The sequence below is a fragment of the Aedes albopictus genome, unplaced genomic scaffold, assembly GCF_035046485.1.
Source record: "Aedes albopictus strain Foshan unplaced genomic scaffold, AalbF5 HiC_scaffold_21, whole genome shotgun sequence".
NCBI lineage: Eukaryota > Metazoa > Arthropoda > Insecta > Diptera > Culicidae > Aedes > Aedes albopictus.
The window spans coordinates 37,389-48,867 of record NW_026916991.1 but is presented as its reverse complement, the minus strand read 5'-3'; the positions used below and the strand labels follow the sequence as shown (position 1 = coordinate 48,867).

General features: G+C 42.0%; 1 protein-coding gene across 1 annotated transcript; it reads right to left on the bottom strand.

Moving 5' to 3' along the window:
- Window positions 1–546: 546 nt before the first annotated feature.
- Window positions 547–10,251, bottom strand: LOC134284496 (uncharacterized). The gene is made up of 3 exons (XM_062843435.1): window positions 9,349–10,251; window positions 7,285–9,299; window positions 547–961 (listed from the first exon to the last, which is right to left on the bottom strand). Exons 1-3 carry the CDS (start codon window positions 10,249–10,251, stop codon window positions 547–549), a joined length of 3,333 nt encoding a protein of 1,110 aa, XP_062699419.1.
- Between the last annotated feature and the right edge of the window lie 1,228 nt (window positions 10,252–11,479).

The following is an 11,479-nucleotide window of genomic DNA, read 5'->3' as shown; positions in this document are numbered from 1 at the left end:
CAAATATAATTCAAGTCTCCAGTTGTAAAGCAGATTTTTGCACCAATTTAAGGTAAATTCTAGTTAGATTTAAGGTAAATTCAAGTTAGATATAAGAAATTACAATAAGTTTTGTTTTCACAGTTCGTCCACGATAGGTCAATAATGATTAGGCAAATTCTTCTTTTGACAAGCGAAGCGGTGACGTTAATAGCTGTCGTTGTGACGGCAGGCTCCACTCGACGGTATACCTAAAGGGCCTACTCGTCCGTAAGGTGCGTCAACACCCCGACCCGTAAGGCCTTACCGCTAGTTGGTCTTGCCATCTTGTAGCACATCCAGAAGAGCCACTTTAATGGCAGGTCGTTGAAGCATTCCCGTTTCCGTCAGCACATCTACCTTACGAACTTGTCCGTCTATACCTGGGTATGTCTGGACAATTTTCCCACGAAGCCAACCATTTCGAACCGTTTCGTCGACTACAATCACAAGGTCACCTACCTGGAGTGGACGAACATCTACAAACCACTTGGTTCTCCTGGCGATGGTTGGTAGGTATGACTTGATTCAGGTTTTCCAAAACTGGTTCAAGAGGTGTAGCATGACTCCCCAATTCGTGCGCAGCGAAATCGGTTGGTCGATGGGGACGCGCACAAGGTTGGTGCTACCACTGCTAGTGCTCATCAAAAGAAAACTGTTCGGCGTGAGCACCTCTCGTTCAGGAGATTCGAGTGGTACAAATGTAAGAGGCCTGGAATTGACGATCATTGTAGCCTCCGACAGTAATGTGAGCAGTCCTTCGTCGTCGAGCTTTTCGCGATGAGCCAGGACTTTGAAAGCATCCTTAATTGAGCGCACTTTCCGCTCCCACATACCGCCCATGTGGGGAGCAGACGGTGGATTGAAATGCCACTCTGTTTCGGCATTAGTGAAGGAACCCGCTAAAGCGAGATTGATGTTCTTGATCTCCGCAGCAAGTTCTCTGGCAGCTCCATGAAAGTAAGTGCCATTATCACTAAAAATGTTCTGCGGAGCTCCTCGCTTGTCGACAAACCGTCGCACAGTGGGCAAAATTGAGCCAAAAAACGGAACTTATTTTTGCCGCTGGTTTGAAGCAATAAAAAGTATGTATCCCAAAGGAAAAAACCTTGCTCAATCGATTGGTGATGGTCTCGTGACCGGCAGGTGACGGGAAGTGGCCTCTTTGGCCACTTTTAGGTCCCGAACCTGGTTTTCCGGGTTCCGCACCAGGCTATTTTCAATCAAGTCAGCTTAATATAGAGTGCGGCACATCATTTCATGTCTATTTTTGGTAAGGATGTTAGTGGTGACTATTTAAGACCTCACCAAGGTCATATGGCCACTTTCGGTCCTGGTCCAGTTCCTCCGGATCCGGATTCCGGCCATTTCAAGTGAAGTCAGCTAAATGTACGGTGCGACATATCAATTCATATCTATTTTCAATAAGCATTCGAGTAATGACTATTTTATACCTCACCGAGGTCATATGGCCACTTCCGGATCCTGGTCCAGTTCCTCCGGATCCGGATTCCGGCCATTTGAAGTGAAGTCAGCTAAATATACGGTGCGACATATCAATTCATATCTATTTTCAATAAGCATGCGAGTGGTGACCATTTTAGACCTCACCGAGGTTATATGGCCACTTCCGGATCCTGGTCCAGTTCCTCCGGATCCGGATTCCGGCCATTTCAAGTGAAGTCAGCTAAACATACGGTGCAACATATCAATTCATATCTATTTTCAATAAGCATGTGAGTGGTGACTATTTGAGATCTTACCGGGGACATATGGCCACTTCCGGATCCTGGTTTAGTTGCTCCAGATCCGGATTCCGGCCAATTCAAGTGAAGTCAACTAAATATACAGTGCGACATATCAATTCATATCTATTTTAAACAGGCATGTGAGTAGTAACTGTTTTATACCTCACCGAGGTCATATGGCCACTTCCGGATCCTGGTCCAGTTCCTCCGGATCCGGATTCCGTCCATTCCAAGTGAAGTCAGCTGAATATACAGTGCGAAAAACGATACACATTTTCAGAGTAAATGTTACACCATTTATTTGCTTTCTAATGTTTTTGTAGTCAAATAACCAGTTTTAATTTCCGTTGATAAAATAACAGTTCGAGTTTAACTGTCATGAAATAGTCTAGATATTACTAAAGAGACCTATTCCTGTGGAACTCGCTTCAAAAAATCCTTCGAGGATTATTACGGCATTTCCTTCAACATTTTTTTTTGTAAATACTTCCTTGAGTTTTTATAGAAATCCCTTGGCTAGATGATTAAAAAATCCCTAACCACTTTGCTAGGCTTTGCTCTGTAACTCTTTTTGGAAATCCTTCGGCAATTTGTTTGAAAGTAACTTCAGTTATTTCTTTAAGAACTTCTTCAGCAATTTTTTTTTCGGAAATCCATTGTTAATTTCATTGCGAATTTCTTCCACAATATAATTGGAAATACTTTCGGCATATCTTTGGCAATTGTTTAGATAAATATTTTCGGTATCACATCGGCATTTTTTTATGTGAAGTCATGTGAAAAGTCGTTCTTCAATATTTCTAAAAATTCTAATGCATGTTATTATGGATTTTTTGTTATTCATTTTTTTCATTTTTTTTTTTAATTCTTCATTAACTTCTTATGAATAGTTTTTGATTTGTCCTGCGGAAGTTTATTCGGAGAATCCCTTAGAAATTTCACACGCAATTTCTTAGACGCTGCTTTTAGCAATTCAGTCGACAATTCTTTTTTATTTTGTGGAGAATTTTCTCATGAATTATCTATACATTTTTATGAAACTTTTTTACTCATAATTTGGGAAAAAATCTTCCGGAATTGGGTTCTTTAGGGGTATCCGGATTATTTCATAATCTGATTCTCCGCCCAAAAATTAGTCGAAATCCAAAATTTCATATTTTTGGAGTCCGGGAACTATTTTTAAAATGCATTTAAAGTTTGTATGGGGAAATTTTTTTTGTTCGGGTCGAACTGTCACTTTATCGATTGAACTGCCATTCTATCCACGAAAATTAAAACCGTTTTGTTAATTTAACCATCAAAACAAAGCTATTCTGCCGTTCTACGCCCGATTGTGCCATGTTATATGGGAATCCCATATAACATGGGACAATTATGCGTAGAACGGCAGTATTGGATTCCAATAAAATCACGTTACACTCAGAAAAAATAGCTTTTTCGATTAGGCTATAAAAATAGCAATATTTTATTCACTAAACCACCCAATTTCCTTCAAATTTGTCTGTAATAAAAAAAATTAAGAATTTAGTTCGAAATAGCCATAAAATTCAACCATAACTCCCTACGAAATTTGTTCTATTAGCTTCTGAAGAATATTTGCTTGGTAATCGTGAATTTTATCTGAATAATGACTGAAGGAATCTTCAGAAAATACAACTGTACAGTTTCCATTCATTAATTCCGTCAGGAGTTCTTCGCAGAAATTCGTCTCCAGAGGAATAATAACAAAATTATATCTGATATATTACCTACGATTTTTTGTCGAATTTTCTTGAAGAAAAAATCCAAGCAGAATAACAGACGAATTTCTTTGATATTTCACGAGAACTAATTAAGAAATTTCATGAACAATTCATTTTATTATTCTTTCGGCTACTCCTTTAGGAAAATTTCCATCTGAAGTTTCTTCGGCAAATGGTGTTTTAGAAAACAAAATATTTATATTTTTCGTACTCCAAACAAAAAAAGACATTTTTAGAGTATAACATCATTTATTTGCTTTTCTATATTTTGATTGATTGATTTATCTTTATTTGAGAGACTTTCAGCCCTTGGCTGGTTCGTCTCTAGTTTTTCAATATTTTCGTTTAGGTAGTCAAATTAACAAAACAGATGCAATTAACTTTGATAAATGACAATCGATAAAGTGATAGCTCGCCCTGAAGAAAAAAAAAGCAAATTAATTTTTACCTGCGTTTTAGTGCGTTTAGTAGTTCCGAGGTAAAAAAATGAAACTCTGGATTTTGATCCCTTATCCCATGGAGGTTATTTATATGAAATAGTCTGGATACCATTAAAAAGCCGGATAAGTTCGGAAGTTATCTCGAAAAATGTTCTGGAAATTATTACAGTATTTCCATAAAAATAAACCCGAGGAAATTCTTTCTGGAGTTTATATGAAAAATCCTCTGCTGGTTGATTTTCTTTCTGAAATATATTTTGTTAATTTTTTCACGCACTTTTTCGGAAATTATTTTACAATACATTGGAAATTCACTGAACAAACCCTTCCAGCGTTTCCCCTGAACATTTTGCTATTGGTTTGGGAATACCTTCTATAACTCTGTCGGGAACTTCTCCTTCTTTGGAAAATCCATAGTAAATTTTATTGTGAATTCCCTCTGCAATGCCTTTGAATATTTTTAGGCAATGATTTCCGGAATTTCATCCGTACTTATACAGATATTCTTACGGCCGTAATTCTTCCAAGATTTTTTCTATAAAGCAATTCGACAAGATATTGTAGGTAATATTATAGATATAATTTTATTATTAATCCTCTGGTGACGAATTTTTAAGAAGAACTCGTGATGGAATTACTGAATGAAAACCCTACAGTAATATTTTATGGACATTCCTTCAGATAAAATACACGAAGCAATTTCTACAGAAGTTGGGTTCTTTACCCTACTAATAAAATTAGCCGCATAAGAGCTTATGATACAAATGCAATCGGAAGAAAGCTCTTTTAAGGTCTTATTCAGCAAAAATGTTAGTCCGGTATTAAAATCGATACTTTCATTTGCTTAACTATAATTTTATCCACGAAAATAAAACAAAACTGTTTTGTTTATATGCCTACAAAAAACACAAGAAATCAAATACCCAGCAAACCAGAGATCATATAAGGATGTTGACTTCAAATTGTTTTTAAGTGCAGATTGAGTTGGAATTATAAAAGATGCAATAACAGATCTATTGAAATTGTTAACGAAGCCTGCAATTTCATTCGATTATGTCTTACGTCATGTATAACTTTAATTTCAAATGAACAATTATGTAACTTCAAACAAGCATTCTTATATAATCTCATCTGCAGTTATTGCGATTATATTGTGATGTATAATGTTAGATCGTTTATAAGTTGATATTTGTAAATCTGAAATTATACAGGGAAAATCTGATTCCGGTGGCAGAAGAAAGTGAGTATTTTGATGTTAGCAAAGACTTTAAACTGGAATCGAAGTGAATTCAAGTGATACTCCATTTATTTTCCTACCTGTGTTCTAGTTTACTTCAATGTTGATCCACTCCCGTGCTGGACGAATTGTGCAACTCCATTATTGTCGATATTAGGCAAGGTTTTTCCCCCGGATGATCGTTAATATCAGCATTTCCATCACCTTCCGCCGTCGGTGCCATTAACACAAAATCAAGTTCGGATCGGTTTTGTGCTAATATGTTTTTCGATTTATTCGCCTGAACTAAGTGTCTACTGGCCAGCCGGTAAATTACTTATATTTGCTTAAAATTCTGAGTCCTAGAACATTAAATGACATGGCTTAGTGGTAAAGTTTCTAGATACAGAGCTGTAGGTTGAAATATTAAGACTCGCAAATCGATTCGATTTTTTTCAATCATTTTTTTTGTTTGTGAAAAGGAGGTCATATTGGTTATCAACCACAGTTATAATTAAAGTTATATATTAAGCCTGATTAATTCATCTTCAGTTGCTTATGGCAGAATGATTTTCGCGAAATGCACGTATATGGCCTCCACATTTGTGCGAATAGAGCAAATCTGTGCATTTTAAACGATCTCCCTCCATCGAGTAAGCGTTCACTTAGCAGAGTTGTAGTTGAATAATGTGAACCAATTTGTTGGCTGGGTAGAAGCTGTTATATTTACACTGAATAAATATTCACACCGCATATTCAGCTGAGTTCACTTGAAATGGTCGGAACCCGGAATTGGAGTAATTGAAGTAGGATGCCGGACTGGCCATGTGAGGTCTCAAACAGTCACCACCTACATTCTTACCAAAAATAGATATGAAATGATAGTTGCACTTTATACTTAGTAACCTTCACTTAACATGGCTGGAATCCGGATCCAGAAGAACTGGACCAGGATCCGGAAGTGACCATATGACCCCGGTAAGGTCTCAAATAGTCACCACTCACATGCTTATTGAAAATAGATATGAATTGATATGTTGCACCGTATATTTAGCTGACTTCACTTGAAATGGCCGGAATCCGGATCCGAAGGAACTGAACCAGGATCCGGAAGTGGCCATATGACCTCGGTGAGGTATAAAATAGTCACCACTCACATGCTTATTGAAAATAGATATGAATTGATATGTTGCACCGTATATTTAGCTGACTTCACTTGAAATGGCCGGAATCCGGATCTGGAGCAACTGGACCAGGATCCGGAAGTGGCCAAATGACCTCGGTGAGGTATAAAATAGTCATCACTCACATGCTTATTGAAAGTAGATATGAATTGATATGTTGCACGGTATATTTTGCTGACTTCACTTGAAATGGCCGGAATCCGGATCCGGAGGAACTGGACCAGGATCCGGAAGTGGCCATATGACCTCGGTGAGGTCTAAAATGGTCACCACTCGCATGCTTATTGAAAATAGATATGAATTGATATGTCGCACCGTATATTTAGCTGACTTCACTTGAAATGGCCGGAATCCGGATCCGGAGGAACTGGACCAGGACCGGAAGTGGCCATATGACCTTGGTGAGGTCTAAAATGGTCACCACTCGCATGCTTATTGAAAATAGATATGAATTGATATGTCGCACCGTATATTTAGCTGACTTCACTTGAAATGGCCGGAATCCGGATCCGGAGGAACTGGACCAGGACCGGAAGTGGCCATATGACCTTGGTGAGGTCTTAAATAGTCACCACTAACATCCTTACCAAAAATAGACATGAAATGATGTGCCGCACTCTATATTAAGCTGACTTGATTGAAAATAGCCTGGTGCGGAACCCGGAAAACCAGGTTCGGGACCTAAAAGTGGCCAAAGAGGCCACTTCCCGTCACCTGCCGGTCACGAGACCATCACCAATCGATTTAGCAAGGTTTTTTCCTTTGGGATACATACTTTTTATTGCTTCAAACCAGCGGCAAAAATAAGTTCCGTTTTTTGGCTCGATTTTGCCCACTGTGCGTCGCATGGCCATCTTGCATGACTGAAGCGTCAAAGAATGCACCACCTCTAGGTGCACCGCACGTATGGTGAGACAGGTGAAGATTGCCACCCACCTTTTAACATTGCTGCGTCCTTGCTTCACTATCAGGGGTCCAAAATAGTCGATGCCCGTGTGCGTAAAGGGACGCACGAAGGGCATGACACGCGGCTGCGGCAACGGAGCCATCCTAGGTGCTTCAGGTTTGGCTCGGTATACGCGGCACCACATACACTTTTTAACGGTTTTCTTTACAACGGATCGCATCTTCGGAATACAGTAGAGCTGCCGAAGTTCGTTCAGAACGGTCTCGGTATTGGCATGACCGTACAGCCGGTGGAAACGTAGAATCAACAGATCCGTCACGTAGTGATACTTGGGAACAATTATGGGATTTTGAAAATTGTACGGATAATAAGCAGCTTTTGGGTCAATCCTGCTTTCCGAGCGTAGAATTCCGTCGTCATCTAGGAATGTCGACAGTTTTGCCAATGGGCTCGATTTCGGAAGCCGTGTACTTTTCTGCGTAGAAGATTCAGAGGACTGCAAGGACGAAATTTCCTCTCCAAATTCCTGGTTTTGGACCATCCGCCACAAGCCTTTTTCAGCGGATACGAAGTCTTGGTGGGTTAACGTTGCCATGCGGGATTTTGTTGGAACACGTTGTTTGGTCGAGCAGCGATTAATGAAGTGGTATAGATAGGCCAGAGACTTGATTAAATCCTCCCAGCTTGAGAATTTGGTGAACTCCAGCACTGGATCGGTCGTCACCTCCTGATGTACGTTCGTCTTTCTCAGTTCATCCGTTGGTTCTTCGATTAGAGGTTTTTTCACTGGCCACTCGCTCTCCGGTTGCCAGAGGAAATCCGGACCGCGGTACCATTTATCCTGGACATCGAAACTGGGGCCGTTGCCCCACTTGGTTGCTTCGTCTGCTATATTTAACCGGGTGGGTACCCAGCGCCATTCCTCTACCTTCGTGTCTGTCAAGATTTCCGTTGTTCTAAACTGGACGTAGGGACGATACTTGCGAGGATCAGCACGTAGCCATGCCAAGAGGACCGTCGAATCAGTGTGGAAGTAGCGCTTGGTGATTTGCAGTGAATGGTTCTCCGTAACACTTTTCATAAGCCGCACGCCAATTACTCCTGCATTCAGCTCGTTGCGGGGAATGGATTGAGGCCGAAGAGGAGTTACTTTAGCCTTTGCAGCGACCAAAGAGCATCGTGGGGTCCCACGGTCGATTATGCGAAAGTATGCAACACCACAGTAGGCAAGCTCACTCGCATCAACAAAAATATGTAATTGCAGAGATCCATTACTTTCCCGTTCGTAGTCAGGAAAATAACACCTTGGGATTTGTAGTCGGTTCAGCTCGGGCAGCACTTTCGTCCAGCGTTGCCAGTCCAAGAAGTCCCTTGGGATAAGGGGATCGTCCCAACCCACGCCAGACCTCCAAATATTCTGGAGTAGGATTTTTCCGTGGACCGTGAAGCAAGAAATGAGTCCCAATGGATCAAAAAGGCTCATGACCACACGTAAAACTTGGCGCTTTGTGGGCACTGTTTCACCGGATAACAACGGAAGAAGATCCTCGTGAAATTGGGTGAAAAACACGAACAGGTCCTCAGTTGGTTCCCACATCATACCAAGGATGCGCTCTGTAGCTGTTGTTTTGTCTGCGGTGAAGCTCTTTACTGCTTCTGAACTATTTTCAGCTCCGATCCGGTTGAGAATTTCTTGGGCATTGGAGTGCCAATTTCGGAGTTCGAATCCAGCTTTACTGTGGACTTCGCGAACGGAAACCGCTAACTGGACAGCTTCTTCGATGGTGTCTCGGCTGTCTAAGTAGTCGTCCACATAGGTATTCTTCGTGATGGCTCTCGCCGCTTCTGGATACTCTGCTTCGTAGTCTGCCGCATTCAAATTTTTCGCATATTGCGCGGAACATGGCGAACAAGTGGCCCCGAATGTGACCACATCCATTGTGTACACGTCCGGCGTGGATTCGGGATTCGTACGCCACAAAAACCTCTGCGAGTGGTACCGTGGGTGGAAGCTCTGTCGAAGGAAGTTGCCGCGCCAGTGTGCCTAGCGAAAAAATCGGAGGTGGTGCGGGCAACGCGGGATAGGATGACACTGCCGTGTTCATTGGTCCGGCCGGGAGCCGCTGAGACTGCATTGCGCCTAACGTAATGGAAAAATGGGACGGCTCTGTTGTAGCCATCGGATTCAGTGACGCGAGCACTGACTTCGTCGTGGTCGTTGTTTCTGCCACTGGAATCTTTTGTTCTAGGGTGCGCGACGAGTTCACAGGGAAAAATGATGGCTCCGGTATCCCCGGCGGTTTTGCTGGAGGAAGCAGCTGCTTCGGCAGGCTCAACGGTGTGTTGGGAGGGAGTCCTTTTTTCCGCTCGTTCGTGAGGGTCGCGTATGACTGTTGCTGTTCGGTAGGATATTTCTGCTGCTGCTCTTGGGTGTTCAGTTGAGGTGGCGGAAGAATTTTGGCCGTCGCTCCGGTTCCTACCTGACCCGTCAGTATTGGGGTAGAGGTTTTGCCGGTCTCTGGTGGATTCTCAATTGCTCTATTTCCTATTGTGAAATCCTGTTCTGCCACCCAAGTTCCTACTCTGCTACGTCGGCTGCGATGACTTCCGTGGCTTCTAAGGCTCCCGCTTACCGATTGCCGGGCTTCAATCTCCGACTCCAGTTGGTGCTTCGCTGCTAAGAATTCCCTTTCTTTGTCGGCTTGCTCCTTCCGTATCTTATCCTCCAGTGCTTTAGCCTCTTCGAGTTGCTTCAACCGTAATCGTGCGCTAGAAGCATTCGAATGTTCGGATCCGATGGTGCCGCAGAACGTCGAGCAGTTTGGGCAACGCCACGAGCGATCGCAAATGGATGCTTGCACGCCGGCGCAGCTGAAGTGCCACCAACCGTTGCACTTATCGCAGGCCACCATATCCTCCTCAGTATCGGGACGGTTGCATCCCTTGCAACTGTTTGTGCCTACATGCATGGTGAGGTTAGGGTTCGATACGCTCATCGTGACTCGTATAAATTTCGAGTTTGTTTAAACTTTTCCGTAGTCCGAGCGTAGCGAGACTCGACTGCAATTATATTTCAAGTTTATAACTGTTTTTAGTACATATGTTTGTTACTTACAATTTAGTTTCGCAATTGTTTGAACGTATTGAACCTTGTTCCAAATACGATGCACTTTTGTACGGGACCTGTTGTAGATGATTTAGAACATACTTAAAAAGTCTGTTTGTAAGCTTAGGTGCCTTGATACTAACGATCTATTAGACGAATTGAGCAATCTTCAATCCGGGCTCTAACTGGTGATTGGATAATAATCTACTAAACCTATTAGTTGATTATACGAGAGGAGGAAATTCAATACAACTATATATTGGTGTTCAAATCTAGCAAATTTAACTATACCTGATTTGGAGTGCAAATATAATTCAAGTCTCCAGTTGTAAAGCAGCTTTTGCACCAATTTAAGGTAAATTCTAGTTAGATTTAAGGTAAATTCAAGTTAGATATAAGAAATTACAATAAGTTTTGTTTTCACAGTTCGTCCACGATAGGTCAATAATGATTAGGCAAATTCTTCTTTTGACAAGCGAAGCGGTGACGTTAATAGCTGTCGTTGTGACGGCAGGCTCCACTCGACGGTATACCTAAAGGGCCTACTCGTCCGTAAGGTGCGTCAACAGCTATCTATTGGTACTTTGTGCAATTGCGCTATCTCTGGTCAATCACGGAGTAGCAACTACGAAGTTTAAGTTCACAAATGCTTATGCTGAAACACATAACCAATCTACAAGGTGTCACGAAGCAAACTCCACTGGGGACAGTTGCATAAAAAAATCGATTCGTTTCGAACGACCATTCACATTTAATCCCTAGCGGAAAACCCTCCCACACCACCCAAGTTTTCATCAACATGTTAACCCAACAAAAAGGCCTCCTAACAATATCTTTTCCACACTCTGCCTCATATATCTTCGCGCTCGTGCTTCCACGCACGCATGCACGCTTGCACGCACTTGTCCATTAGCAGTGGGTGCTTCCGGCAAACCCCACTTTTAGGCCTGTTCGCTCGCATCCGTCGTCGAGCCATCCTTCGTTCTCCGCATTCGACTTTCGGAACTCACTGTGGCGTTCTCTCCGACCGGAGGCGGCAACAACGGTGCGGTGGCTGTAATATCATATGTAAGGGAAATCGGTATCAAATGCTTCGTATTGTGTAAAACGACAATACT